The following is a 15,770-nucleotide window of genomic DNA, read 5'->3' on the forward strand; positions in this document are numbered from 1 at the left end:
CTTCAGATCTAGAGCATCAATCAAGGCACATGATTGGCACTTGGAAACATTATAGTTAATTCAAGTAATTCTTAGGGCTTCCTTCATTAGTGGTTTGACTTCTTCATGACTTGAAATCTTCATTGATGTTATCCTAGTCAACCAACAACCAAGAGTCATGTCATCATCATCTGGAACCAGGCATATCAAGAATATTGACATCTCAGTCAATGCCATATTGACATTAATGACAACCTTGATTATCACAAGAAAATGATCTTCTAGCCTCCTTTCTTTGTTTTTTCAGTGAGAAATATGCTGCAAGGGTTTCTTTAAAAAGTTGTGATCTTCCTTCCTTCATTTATTTTTAGTGCTTCCTTATTTTACCTTAGCTCTTCTGTCTTTCATTGTAGCTCTGATACCATGTTGAGAAAGCAAGTGTAATAGAGATTAGCACCTAATTTCTCTTCTTGCTAATTACTTGTGAATGTTAGATGTGTTCTTATTTATTCTTATGACTTCTTCATCAAGAATTATACAAATGTTCAATCTTATAAAGATAACAAAAAGACAAGAGACGCCAATATTAGGCTGTTAGCCAGGGAAAAACCCCAAAAGCAAGAAACCCAACAATCCTCCTCTCATAGAATTAGACCAAATGAGATATCTAAGACTAAGACCAAGACAAAGACAAAAAATGCCACCAAGAGACCAAGTCGAAACCCTCCTCCAAGTCACCTCCAAAGTTAAAGTCGACATTAGTTAAACTTGTCCCAAACTAGTCAAACTTTAGAGATTTCAGACCTACAACTAGGGCCAACTACCTTAGAAGAATTCAACCTCTTCCACAAAAATTACAGTCCACACATGTGAGTTGCTCTAAGGTCAAAATTTAGTCAACTTGGAATATTCTTCTTATATTTTGACTTCATTCTCCTCCCTCCTTTGACTTATCCTTTTCTTCTTCTTTGCTAGGTTTAGATGTACTTATTGTTGTGTAGTGTAAATGATATCCCAACTAGGTCAAACTATATTCTTATATATAACTATCTAGGAGCTCGAGTTGGTGTCATGAGGAGGCCCAAACTGACTTATCTAAGGAGGGCAGACTTGGTCAACTTGTGGACTTACGACTCAATATAAAATTAAAATTTCATTTTCTTATAAATGTCCAAATATGACCTGACTCAAATACATTTTTCTTTTGACTCAAAATAATTTTCTTTTGACTCTTTTTGACTCTATAAGCATGAAGAACATGTTTTGACTTGAATATAATAAATGTAAATGTAATAAATACATCAATGATAGTTTTACATTATAAATACCAATTCTAGGTGCATTTTCAACACAAACCACCCTCAAGCTAGGGTGATGGGTTCGTAAATATCACAAACTCTCTTGGTTGTCCATTGTTTACACACGACAATGCATTCACAAATTTTTAACTCCAACAATAGTTCAAATCCACCAACTCTCTTTCCCCTCAACCTACAAAACCCAAGGAATGGTATCCCCTTCTTTGCCACATAGCCCTTGGGATATCCCACTTCTTTAGAGAACTCCGACACAAGGTTGGACAAGAAATATTTTAGTTGGGGACTCTAGGAATTATCAACTATCATAGGATGATAAGGCTTTTGAGCAATTTCCTCAACATAAAATTCACCTATAGGCACACAACCTAATTCTCAACATACAACTAAGCTTTATTACCAAGATGTAATGCAACTATAACAATTCCAACCATTCAATTATCTTGCCTAGAAGTCTACACAACCCAAGGGATGAGATTTCCATCTTTACGTTGTAGTTCCTAAGATAGTCTCCATCATCTCTAGGGATCTAGCACAAGGCATCCCATAATCTCTTAACTAGGGGCTCCAGAAAATCAACTGTATATTGCACCTATAATAGTTTTCACTAACCTCATGATTGTTTTCACATATAGTATGGATGCTCCTCTTTTGTAACACCAAAACTATGTTTTTCTTCTCTTCTTGGTGCCCAAAAATCACAATCCCCTCTAAAATCAAATTTCCTTTATTTTATTTCTACACGCTTGCTTGATTTTCTCTCTTCAAAAAAATGATTGCGTCGAGAGGCGCATTCTCTAACTTAGTGTGAGGAGGATGTGTAAGTATGTCACGCCTCCAATAAAATAATAATAATAAAAAATTAATATCGTCCCAAAAAAAATGGAAATAACCATATAGATAAAAAAACTACAATGCAATTCAACACAAAGAATTAAAAAATCCTACTCCCAAATCTTTTAATATTTCTTCTAATTAAATATTTGTAAAATAAATCTTTAAAAAGAAACACCATATTAAAGATAAATATTTCCACGTCAAAGTTGTAATATTTGAAAATATTAATTTGATATAGCTTGATATTAATTTGATGTTTGCATGTTGAGGGATTTGATTCCTCTCAGCGCATGATAAACCCAGAGTTAGATGGATCTTTGTGCCGAGAGACACATTCTACAACCCAGTATGAGGGGGATGTGTAAGTATGTCACGTCCTCAAAAAAATAATAAAAAATTAAAAAAATTAATGTCGGCCCAAAACAAAAATGAAAATAACCATATAGATAAAAAAATTACAATGCAATTCAACACAAAGAATTGAAGCTCCAAAATCTTTTAATATTTCTTTTAATTAAATATCTGTAAAACAAATCTTTAAAAAGAAAAACCATATCCTATGGATATATTAAAATCTTTAAAGACATAAATATTTCCACATCAAAGTTGTAATATTTGAAAATATTAATTTGATGTTTGCATGTCGAGGGATTTGATCCCTCTCGGCGCAAGATTGATCTAGAGTTAGATGGATCTAGGCTAGTTGTACTCAACCCTTGATATCATAACTAGTGAGATGACTCTCCCATCAACCTATTACAAGCATTCAACAATTGAGTGTTTTATAAGTCAAAGGAAATAATTGGATAATGACAAAATGGTTTATGAAGGTGAAATAACACACTAGGGACATGGGATTTCCCTCAAACCCCTTTAGCACCCTCTCTTATGAAATCATATCCACCCCTCTCCCAATGTTATCATCCCTCTTGTATTGCAACCAATGATGTATTTTTATTATTTGTACTTTATAATATTATGCTTTTTGGCCTTTGAACAATACTTGTTGTCCGACTCAACACATTAGCTCACCAACCCAACATACTAGCTCACTAATGTAAATAACATATATATAATTACTTCATAATTCATAGGAATTAAAACTCATATCTTACACCCCCTTCCCTTTATTTTTGAGTTGTTCTATTCACACAACACCACACAAATGTACATACATATTACAATGCTATGCTCTTTGGCCTTTAATCAATTTAGGCTCTCTAGCCCAAAACATACATATTGATTTCACAACTTGATAACTCTCACAACAATTCCAATGAAAAATCTCCCATTCCCCTTAGTTTGCACAATCTAAGGAAATGTACCCCCTTCTCTATTGCGGGATCTCTCAAGCTATATCACTTTTCCTTTAGGGAATTAACACAGATTGATTGGGAAGTCTTAGAGGCGTGGATCTATGAACTCTAGCTATTGTACTTTCACAATTTGTTGAATCTTGTAACAATTTCAATGAATTATCTCATATTCCCCTTGTTTTGCATAATCCAAGGAATGGGTTTCTTTCTTTGCACTACAATCTCTTAGACAATCTTCATCCTCTCAGAGACAATAAATTTTACCCTATGAAACCCAATTTTGGGAGATACCCAACAACTTTTCTTAAGAGAAATTATAACTTGAAATAAAAGCACGAGAAACCCCAAAGTAATTCCCCACATTTTGTCAATGGTAAATGGCTAAACTGTTTACGGCCTTGCCCCAAAGAAATCAAAGAGAGTCAACCCGTGATTAGCAACAACATCAAAAAACTTCATGTTTGGTTCTAAATCACTTGAGCTAACCCTTGGGGATATTTTTAAATGTACATATATTTAACTCATATATTAATTCCTTTTATAATTAATAATGAAAAAATAATTAAAAGTAAAATGATAATTTAGTTAATATTATAATTTTGATAATTTAAAATATTTATGAATTAAGTGTTTCAATGCTTATTAATTATTAACCATTTAATTTATATAATTGCACTAATAGTAGCATATCAATATAAATTAAATTACCCCTAAAAAAGACTTACTTCATGATACTTATCAAATTGCTAAAATTAAAAAACAATAAGGATTAACTAAATTATAACTTTATTTAAAACGACTTGTCTTTAAGTGCGACTTTTTGAAAAGTGTTCCGATTTATTTTCTTATCTATTTGTCTAGAATCTGATAGGGATTCATTGGAATCACAAGTTTGATAGGTGAACTTTGCCCAATCAAAGTGCCCTTAGTGTTTTTCAAGGTGGGTAAATCCATATATGTAGTAAAAAAACTAGTTTAAACAACACAAATAAAGATTTGACCACAAATTTAAAATAATAATAATAATAATAATAATTAATGATAAAAAAATTGAATATATAAATTAAACATATACACATTTAAAAAAAAACATATAACCACTTTATCATAAAAATTCTTAATGAATAAATGAACTTGTTTTTTTTTTTCGAAGGTGGCAAAACCTATCAAACTCAGGTGTCAAACCAACAGTGAGGACAACCATCTCTGGCTGCTATCCGCGAATGTCGATTTGACTCATCACCGTTATCAAGGAAAACCACGCCACCTGTAATAACCCGCTGGTGGTCCGTAAGGGAGCAGGCTTTCACTCCTGCCAGATGCCTCTGGGTCTTGGGCCGTTAACCTGTTTCCTTACGTCCGAGGAAGACGAGCTCTTAGCCAAGCAGAAGCAGTTTTACGGCATACTCCAGGCCGTAATAAATGAACTTGTTACAATACTTTTCATATGTCATTTTTGTTAATTAATGAATTTAATTAAAAAGACAAAAAAAATATATTTACTTTAGAAACAAATCTCATCTTTTAATTTAGGTATATTACTAAGAATATTTTATAAATGTTAGGTTTTAAGCTTTTGTGATTCATATTGTAAACAAGAATGTTTTTCAGATTAATCATATCATTATTATTTTATAGATGTTAAATTTTTATCATCCACATAATAATTAAATTAAAATTATGAAAAACTTATCCCAAAATAAACATTCCCATAAGATAATTAAAACAAAACAAATAATCAAACACATTTTTTTACACACAACATCAAAACTTAACAATTCCATGCATAACAACCACCTGTACTAACTACCCAGTGCTTGAAAACAAACACCATGAAATACCGTTGCTTCTATTCAAAATTATAGTTTCAAATATTAAACAAAACACAAATCGCGCGGAATCCACTTAACCCTAACGGTAAGTAAATTCAAAATGCTATATCTATCCGTTTATCCCCCACTTGTATCTGCCATCTGCTTTATTCTATATATCGTAGAATCTTCTGCTCTGCAAACCTTGTTCTCTTATTTTCTCCAGATCGATCTATATCTCTGTGCTATAAACAAAGCAAAACAATGGATTCTTATGAGAAACTGGAGAAAGTGGGAGAAGGAACCTATGGGAAGGTCTACAAGGCTAAGGACAAGAAAACAGGGAAACTGGTTGCCCTTAAAAAGACCAGGCTGGAGAATGATGGCGAGGGAATTCCTCCCACAGCCCTTCGCGAGATTTCTCTCCTGCAGATGCTTTCTCAGGATATGAACATTGTCAGGTAATGAAGGTGCACTTTGTAGGAATATGCACATCCTCTGCAATTTTTTTTTGATAAAGCATTTGTTTTTAGAAGGGATAATGTTTGTCCTGAGATCCCATCTGTTTGTTTGACTGCATTTGCTTTTGTAGGGTATTATGTTTGCTTTGAAATCCCATTTTGTGGTGTGTATGTGTACATTCTCTCTGCATGTTTTTGTATCCTGTTTGTCAGGAAATCCCATTTTGTGGGTATAAGCAGGTTCTCTCTGGATGCTTCTTTAAGGTGCTTTTTGTTGTAAGGTATTATGTTTGTTCTGAAATTCCATTTTGTGCAGGCTGCTGGATGTGGAACACACTGAGAACAAGAATGGGAAGCCGCTTCTGTACTTGGTTTTTGAATACATGGACTCTGATCTCAAGAAGTACATTGATGGTTATCGCCGCAGCCACACAAAAATGCCCCCCAAGGTTATCAAGGTAAATTCCTTGGCATATTTTGGATCTGCAACAACAGCTGCTAAAGACCACCGAAATTTGAATTTACTATACTGTGATTCAGGCCATGTAGCCCATTCAATGTTGGGAGGAATGTTGTGGTCTTTAACAGCTGATTTGCAGATCCAGTCATATTTAAATTTACTATACTGTCTGATAGTAAAGACCAAAGATATTTGAATTTACCACACTCTGATTCAGGCCATTTAATGTCAGGAGGAATGTAGTGATCTGTTTAGGTCAAATCGGCCTATTGGAGTTTAGTAGAATATAAAGTTTTGAAAAACCCTAATTCATTGGGTGTTTGCCCTCTCTGAATCTGGGTTGGTTTTTGGCTACGTAATTCATTCGTTGTTTGTTCTTGTTATTTTGGGCTTTCTCTGGGCCGTGGTTTGATTGATTATGCTTTTGCATGAATTGCAGAGCTTCATGTACCAGTTGTGCCAGGGGGTTGCCTACTGTCACAGTCGCGGTGTGATGCACAGGTGCTTATATCTGTCTATTCCTGTATTCTTTTTTCTAAGTTAGTTTTGTCCTCTGCCTTCTGTTTCTTCTGAAACCTGTGATTTTGTCGTGCAGGGACTTGAAGCCTCACAACCTGCTGGTGGACAAGCAAAAGGGTGTGATAAAAATAGCAGATCTTGGCCTGGGAAGGGCTTTCACAGTTCCTATCAAGAAATACACTCATGAGGTAAGTTTTCGGCCTTTCTCTGCATTTTTCCATATCTGCTTCTGGGTTTTGCTCAAAATAAGGTCCTTTGCTGGTATTGATTTTAGAGGGGGTTGGGTCTTGGTTCCTTATGGATTGGAATTGGTTTCCTACTGAATAGGTAAGATAGCCCTAATGTCATAGGTTCAGGATTCACATCATATTTGTAACCCTCACTTTATAGCCCAGGGAGGTAAGAGAACTACCAGGTCAACTGGTCAACTCTTTGGTTGAAAGGGTTGGCTTTTTAGGAGCAAAACAAAACCAAAGAGTTCAAAATTTCCAGTGAAGCCCGGGTTCAATTTCAGGAGCAAAACAAAACCAAAGAGTTCAAAATTTCCAGTGAAGCTCGGGTTCAATTTCGGGGACATGTTGGTCCATTGTGATAAGGCTACAAAGGTAGATGACTCCTTTCACACCCCGGTGTGCCTTGGAATGTCTTGGCCCTTGCTAAGTCATGAGTTTCCTGTTACATGCTGGCTTGTGGGCTGTTGGCAACTTGGCACTAACCTAGAAGTTATATGCTTGCTTGTGGGCTGGTGGCACTAGCCTCTAGGTTATATGCTGGCTTGTGGGGCACTAGACTAGGTTATAATAGCAGCCAATCGGCTTTGGGCCTGGGCCTCACCCAGGTAATCCCGACAAGTTACTGATTCCTCTAAAAACTTATTAAAAATAAAAAACCATAGCCCTAATACAGATTCAGAATTTAAACCCTTCTATTCAAGTCCAGGCAGGTGAGACAACTACCAGGATCAAGCTTTTTGTTGAAGGGGCTGGTCTTTCTGGAGCAACACTCTGCGGAGATTATCACATTTTCTGAGCAAATAACATAAACTATACACGTAATTTCTGGATTCACGTTTCGAGAATTAATGCAGCGGCGATCCACAATTTTGTATCCAAATCGATTCCGTGGATAAAATTACCCACATCTTTGTTTATTGTAACGGGGTCCTTGAGATTCTTATTGGATAGGTAATCTGTTATAGAAAAGGCTGTGAAGGAAGCTTTAAAGACACTATCTCTATTATTTAGGGGCAAAGTTCTAGTTTATTATCAATTTGCTCTAATTTTTCTCATCAATTGTATAACTTTTGTGACAAATCACTAATTCCAGGCAGGTGGGACAATTAACCAACGATTTTCCAGAGCTTTTCAGATTTCTTAAGCAAATAACATGAAAATGTAAGGCCATAAATTCTGGATTCACAATCTGGGAGTTTCCTGTTACATGCTGGCTTGTGGGCTGTTGACACTAGCCTAGAGGTTATATGCTGGCTTGTGGGATGTTGGCACCAGCCTATAGGTTATAGGGGCGGCCAGTGCCAACCGGTTATAGTGGCATCCAGTCGGCTTTGAGCCTGGGCCTCACCCAGGTAATCCCGACGAGTTACTGATTCCTCTAAGAGTTTATTAAAAATAAAAAACCATAGCCCTAATACAGATTCAGAATTTAAACCCTTCTATTCTAGTGCAGGCAGGTGAGACAACTACCAGGATCAAGCTTTTTGTTAAAGGGGCTGTTCTTTCTGGAGCAACACTTTGCGGAGATTATCACATTTTTTTAGCAAATAACATAAACTATACACGTTAATTTCTGGATTCACGTTTCCAGAATTAATGCAGCGGCGATCCACAATTTTGTATCCAAATCGATTCGCTGGATAAAATTACCCACATCTTTGTTTATTGTAACGGGGTCCTTGAGATTCTTATTGGATAGGTAATCTGTTATAGAAAAGGCTGTGAAGGAAGCCTTAAAAACACTATCTCTATTGTTAAGGGGCAAAGTTCTAGTTTATTATCAATTTGCTCTAATTTTTCTCATCAATTGTATAACTTATGTGACAAATCACTAATAGGTATTCTGTTATAGAAAAGGCTGTTAAGGAAGCTTTAAAAACACTATCTCTATTATTAAGGGGCAAAGTTCTAGTTTATTATCAATTTGCTCTAATTTTTCTCATTAATTGTATAACAGTTAACTTTTGTGACAAATCACTAATTCCAGGCAGGTAGGACAAATTAACCGACGTTTTTCCAGAGCTTTTTCAGATTTATAGAAAAGGCTGTGAAGGAAGCTTTAAAAACACTATCTCTATTGTTAAGGGGCAAAGTTCTAGTTTATTATCAATTTGCTCTAATTTTTATCATCAATTGTATAACTTTTGTGACAAATCACTAATAGGTAATGTGTTATAGAAAAGGCTGTTTAGGAAGCTTTAAAAACACTCTCTCTATTATTAAGGGGCAAAGTTCTCGTTTATTATCAATTTGCTCTAATTTTTCTCATCAATTGTATAACTTTTGTGACAAATCACTAATTCCAGGCAGGTAGGACAATTAACCAACGTTTTTCCATAGCTTTTCAGATTTCTTGAGCAAATAACATTAAAATGTAAAGCCATAAATTCTGGATTCACAATCTGGGAGTTTATGCAATTTTGTCCTTGAGATTCTTATATCTTGCCAGGATTCCTTCTTTATTGAGAAAGTTTTTGGTTTTTGCTACAGATTGTGACCCTTTGGTACAGGGCTCCTGAAGTGCTCTTGGGGGCTACTCACTACTCTACACCTGTTGACATTTGGTCTGTTGGCTGTATATTTGGTAAGCTTTTATAGAAAGTTTACTTAGATGTTTCAGTTTGCTTTTGATGAGGACAAATGTTTAGTGACATGTCTACTAAGCCACCTGATCTGTGAAGGTTTTCTATTTTGCAGCTGAAATGTCCCGAATGCATGCTCTGTTCTGTGGAGATTCTGAAGTGCAACAACTTATGAGCATTTTCAAGTTAATATTTTACCAAAAAGACTAAATTCTAAATTCGTCATTTCTAAATTCTAATGCACAATAACTTCTTGCTCTAGTACTTTAGACTTTACATGCTGTAGACTTTACATCCTGTAGGTTTCTAGGAACTCCAAATGAAGAAGTTTGGCCGGGAGTGACTAAATTGAAGGACTGGCATATCTATCCTGAATGGAGACCTCAAGATTTAAGTCGTGCTGTTCCAGACTTGGAACCAAGTGGGGTAGACCTGTTGACTGTAAGTTCATAATTTCTATTCTTGCCCTTATATTTCTTTGTTTCTTTACCATTTTGTAGGAATAGTAGGCTAAAGAAACTTGAATTCATGTGTTTTGCAGAAAATGCTGGTTTATGAGCCCTCCAAAAGAATCTCAGCTAAGAAGGCATTGCAACATCCTTATTTTGATGACCTGGATAAATCTCAATTCTGAGACTCCTTTCAAGGATTTAGGCATTTTATAAGGATTTGACATATTTGGGGGTTTTGGAGATCTTCCATTTCTGAGATTTTCATCTTTGCAAAGGCAAACATAAGCCCATATAAGTAACTTGAAGTGTTTGCACAAGCAAACAAGCAGTGGGAGCTTTCCCAAATATTGTTTTCCCACACTTGGGAGCTTTTGTCACGAGTATTTACGCTCAGATTTAACATGGCCCTTCTTGCTTAAGCCTGTTGTTGTTTGAAAATAATTTTAGAAAATGTGAAGTTGAAGCATGTTTTGAATTTATGGTGGCATGTGGATATTTGAACTTGGTTGAGAAAAGTTGAAACATCTTTGTTAGGGAATTCTGCCTCTTGTTGTTTGAAATTGTAGAAAATCCATGTTTGAGCAGAGATGTGATGGAATGCGATAGCTTTTGTTTGTTTGTGATATGGGAAATCAGTGACTTGTTTGATTGATTTGGGCTAGGCCTTGGATCAAATAAGTAATTTTTTATCCTGTTTGAACTTAGTTTTTTAATCAAAGGAAATTGGTAACCTGCCAAAGTGATCTGGGCTAGGCCTGGATCGCATAGGTAATTTTTTTATCACTGCTCTTCATGATGCTCTCTGTTGTTTGAAAGCAATTTTATTCCTGTGTGTGTTTGCAAATTACTTCAGAAAATCTGAAGTTGAAGCACGTTCCGATACAGGATGAATATTTGAATTTTATTGAAAAAGCATGCCAATATTACTCACATGAAAATGTATGTTATTAGTGGCCAACAGTAATTTTTTTATCACTGCTCTTCATGATGCTCTCTGTTGTTTGAAAGCAATTTTATTCTTCTGTGTTTGGAAATTACTTTAGAAAATCTGAAGTTGAAGCACGTTCCGATAGAGGATGAATATTTGAATTTGATTGAAAAAACATGCTAATATTACTCACATGAAAATGTATGTTATTGTTGGCCAACAATACTAACTGGCTCTTTTTAGTGATCGATACTTGCAAATATTCCTGCTGTAGCTGCTGGATCTTTGTTTTTTTTCCTTTTTTTCTTGATCCAATGCTCTTAGTAAAGTGTCAAGAGTGTGTGAGAGAGTCTAAGAGACATCAAAAAATGAACTGACAAAAATTACAGAGACAAAAAAAAGTAACAACTGATCTTCACCTTTTTATTAATAAAATTTCTATTTTCTTCATTTTCCTCTTCATATACCCCTGTATTACCTCAATAACTACGCTGTTAATTTTTCAATAGCACAGATCTTTAGATGGTCAGGATTTCTGTTGGAGTTTTCATGGTTAAAAATGGAGTTGTCTATAATGCGATTTTTTGGAGATTTCGGTGACGGAATCCGGCGGAAGAAACTGAGGTTAAATCTTGATTTGTTGCAGTTAAAATGGTTTTTTAACTGCATATTTGGATTCAGCACCCTGAAAAACCCCTGGGACGCTTTCATTGAAAAACCCCTGGGACACTTTCATTGTGCAGAAACTAGCTATCAAACTTACGATTCCAAACTAGCTATCAAACTTACGATTCCAATAAATTCTTGCGGGATTTCGACTGAAAAATCCCACCGGAAAGGCTTTCAAACAACTGCGTTAAAAATTGCTTGTATATGGTTTGCAAAATATTTTCATAATTAAATATGGATAATTTCAAAATTATATTTGAAATTAAAAAAAAATTATATTCTAATTTTTTTTATTAGCTAAAGAGACTGATATAATTATTTTGATCCACTTTAAAATGTATTAATTAGAAATTAGAAATTAAAAATACATGTAAGTTTTCAAAATTTACCAAAATATTACAAATAAATATTACTTGTATAGTAAGTTTAAATGAAAATAAATAAAAAGTTTTTAAGTCTGAAATAAATAATAATTTCAGTGCATGGGGCATTGTATTGACGGTGAATGGGTGCACTGTTAAAGCACTCATGCTATAGGTCACTATTCAAATTGGATACACTATTAAAGCACTCATGCTATAGGTCACTATACTCATGCTATAGGTCACTATTCAAATCCCGACAGATATTTACCTAAAAAAAATAAAAATAAATAACCTATCAACTCCATCCATTAATTCCAGTGAGACACCACACTCAGGTCCTCTGTACAAAAAAAATAAATATCCGCAACACTCAGGCACGCTGTACAAAAGCCATGGCTAGGCCAGCCATTTATATTTTGTTATTAAAATTTATTAATAAATAAATAACAACATTAATACAATTATTTAATAACATAAAATTCATAAAAACATTAATATAATTATTTAATAAAATTGTTTTATAGGGAGTAAGCTAACGGATCGACGAAGTGCCCCTTTGTTGCTGGCGAGGCCTTTCTGGTGACCCTCCGCGATGTGGGTCCCATTTGTCCCCAACGTAAACAAAACAACTCCGTTGGCATTAACATTATGTTGTCGTTAGCTTAATGTGGACACCCGTTTGCAGGTTAGCTTGTTGAAGTGACAGGCCGCATATGTGTTCATCAATGGCCACCCACGCGCTGTATACAGAGTGAGGGAGGAATTTGAAATTTGAAATAGCAAATTTATGGGAGGACAGATAAAATTTTGGGAGAATTTTGCTGTAGAGTCTGGAAGCTCCATTCTCATTTTCATTTCGTCGAGCGGCATTCAGGAGCTCGGAAGTCCATTCATTTCGTCAAGCGTATTCAGGAGTCTGCTCGCCATTCTCATTTTTAGGAATGGAGTCCTTCAGGAATGGAACAACTCAGTTGCCATTCTCATGCAACATGAATCAAGCATTTTCATGGTTCTTGCCTGCCATTTTCAGGAACTCGTTGGAGTTGGCACACGTTGATTTGTTGCCATTGTCAGAGAATAAGCTAACGAGAGTAAGTTGACCAGTTCAGAGAGGAAACCCAATTTCCATCAGATAACCGGTGTAGAATTTCAGAGGTTTTGCTGCCAATGCCGTGCCCTGGAAGCCTCGGAGCGTTCGCTGTGTTCGCTGAGTGCATTACTCCTTTGCCAAGCGAGACAAGGTTACCATTTGCAAAGGTAATTGTTTTTTACAAATTATATGCAATTATCTGCATTATTTTTGCTCCGGGATGTTGTTCTAGGGAGTTGTCACAACAGTGACAAGTGAGTTGCCGCAATAGTGACCAAGGAGTTGCCGCAATGGTGATCAATGAGTTGCCACAATAGTGATGAAGGAGTTGCCGCAACGGTGATCAATGAGTTACTGCTGATGCACTTATCTGGGTCGCCATTGCGGCAACTCACTGATCACCGTTGTAGCAACTCGCGTTGTAGCAACCATCGCGGTTTGTAATTTGTTGGAAAATTTTGTTTGTAATTTTATTATTAAACACAAAATTACAATACAACAAATTGAATTCAAAATCATATAGGTATTTTTTTAATTTATGTTAATTGAGCCATGTAAATGTTTGCAAACACACACTTACACCATTGCAACATTGCCCTCATACTGGGCAACACACCTTGACTCAATTATTATTAGCTTTTAATTAAATTTTATAATTACAATAACGTAGTAGTCATAACTTTATCAAATGAGGTGTCACAAGCCCCAAACTAAACAAGACGACATGTCCATGTGGATTGCTTCATGCAACAAACAAGGTTTTGGATGGTATTTAGAATGAGAGATTTTGTTGCATATGCCTTCGGTTTGATCCTTAGATGGTGATTTGACCATTAATCCCATCACATGAACCATCATGCCTAAAAAATTGGCATATGTTTAAATGGTTCATACATCAAACAAAAAATTATGCATAGAGGAATAAACAGTGGCAGGCTTCATGAATTCTTTGGTATTGCTTCCAAGTTTGTTTCATCTAGTTTACTTTAACTTTATTGTTGGTTTATGCCTTTTCATTGTCTTGTCATCTTGTTTTGGCTCAACATCAAACTTGGGTAGGAAAATCCAAACTACAATTAGGTAAATTCATGTGTCAATTTAGGAGGCCTCTTTCAACTTTTTCTCTCTAACTGAGTAGCTATCCTCTCTAACTGAGTAGCTATCTGTAGCTCTTATCTAATGTCCTTAAATGGAAATGATGAGCTCTAGCAATGAACTATGATCCCAACAAATGCAAGCTCAAACAAGTGACCAAAAAAGCTCCCAACGATCCCATGTATGATTGTGATGCCATGAATGGGAGATTTAATTAACAATATTATTTCTATACTACTATCAAATTTCCCATACTGAAAACTTAGTTAGGTATAAAATGAGTAATTTTTCCAGTCAACATGTTGAAGTAGATTTGGGGGACTCGATTTTGAACATCCTTCAATCCAAGGTTACCAAAATTTTCAATCTCACAAAGCTTTTTTGTTGAACAAATTGTTCATAGCACATACTATGGAGGAAATAGATCATCAATAACGAGAAATTCTTCATAAATTGTTTCTAATGGATAAAAAGTTTGAAATAGTTTGTATAGCAGTTTATAACATTAATATTTTAGTGAAAACCCCAAAGGATATTAAGCATAACTCAATGTAAAAAAAAATACTTCCTCATGTGTCTAAAGATACCCCCAACCCCATCTTCAATGACGAAGATCTTAAGGAATATAAGGATTCCCAACAATGGTAAAAATAAGAACATGTCTACTTGCGTTGGGAATAAATGTTTTCATTTGGCCAGTTTTATAGAGGGGAATTATGATTCCCCTTTTTGTTATGTCAATTATATTTTATGTTTCTTTTAAAATATATATACATACACAATATTACTAGGGCACTACCTGGTAAACATGCAAGATGAACATTATTTTTTTATTTTTTGTGGTCTTTGTTTCCCTCAAGGAAGGTCACACTTCATCTTCATTATATTATGCTTTACCAATATAATTATCATCAAGCTTAGAATGAAAAAAATGACGCGGTTATTTTTTAGCTTCGGTTTATTGATAAAGTGATAGTGGTGTTCTATTACTCACTGTTACAGTGACTATTATCTTAATGTGCGTGGGTAATAAGGAAACTCATTGTTACAGTTGCTGCAACTCACTGTTATAATGAGTTATCACCACTGTAACAAGGAGTTGCCTCCATTGTAACAATGAGTTGCCACCAATGTAACAATGAGTTGCCACCACTGCAACAATGAGTTGTTGCAACCTTGTTTTAACAATCTAACAATATTTCACTAAATTGTTTTTTTCATTAAATTGTTTTCTTCTTTTGCAGATGGTCCAAAAGTGGACATTGATCATCCAGGTTTGGTGCCATCCAAACCTAGTCCAAACACATACTAGATTTGTGCTTCACAATGAAGCACTAAGCCAAGTATATCAAAATAGTAGATAAATTCCTAGGACAACCACAAACAATGAAGCCCATTATCTTGCCCTTGTCGATGTTCTAAGAGCAACATGGAATTATGGTGCAAGTGTCATTGTCACTTACACGAATTCATAATTGATAACCAATCAAATGATTGGAATATACCAAGTCAAAAAACAAAATTTGAAACCCCTCTACAAACAAGCAAAAACCATTGCTGCACAATTTCAAAGCTTTACCATAGCTTACAGGTCAGATGTCCGAAGGGTTGCTGATGATATACTCATTGAAGCAACATCCAATGGACGTGGATGTGC

General features: G+C 35.2%; 1 protein-coding gene across 1 annotated transcript; it reads left to right on the forward strand.

The window, feature by feature from the left end:
- Nucleotides 1–5,422: 5,422 nt before the first annotated feature.
- Nucleotides 5,423–10,445, forward strand: LOC149160976 (cyclin-dependent kinase B1-1-like). The gene is made up of 8 exons (XM_089436860.1): nt 5,423–5,720; nt 6,037–6,178; nt 6,620–6,681; nt 6,776–6,887; nt 9,423–9,516; nt 9,630–9,699; nt 9,817–9,955; nt 10,056–10,445. The coding sequence occupies exons 1-8, from the start codon at nt 5,524–5,526 to the stop codon at nt 10,146–10,148; spliced, it is 909 nt and encodes a 302-aa protein (XP_089292986.1). The 5' UTR covers nt 5,423–5,523; the 3' UTR covers nt 10,149–10,445.
- Nucleotides 10,446–15,770: the final 5,325 nt, after the last annotated feature.

Source organism: Pinus tabuliformis, chromosome 5_2 (genome assembly GCF_031772625.1).
Source record: "Pinus tabuliformis cultivar Carrire ecotype Pingquan chromosome 5_2, CPIR1, whole genome shotgun sequence".
Lineage (NCBI taxonomy): Eukaryota > Viridiplantae > Streptophyta > Pinopsida > Pinales > Pinaceae > Pinus > Pinus tabuliformis.

What these genes read in the sequence shown, in the direction of transcription:
- LOC149160976 (XM_089436860.1), top strand. Translation starts at nt 5,524, where the DNA reads ATGGATTCTTATGAGAAACTGGAGAAAGTGGGAGAAGGAACCTATGGG. An exon ending in TCAAGAAATACACTCATGAG is followed by an intron (nt 6,888 to 9,422) that starts GTAAGTTTTCGG and finishes TTTTTGCTACAG; the next exon opens with ATTGTGACCCTTTGGTACAG. An exon ending in GTCTGTTGGCTGTATATTTG is followed by an intron (nt 9,517 to 9,629) that starts GTAAGCTTTTAT and finishes TCTATTTTGCAG; the next exon opens with CTGAAATGTCCCGAATGCAT.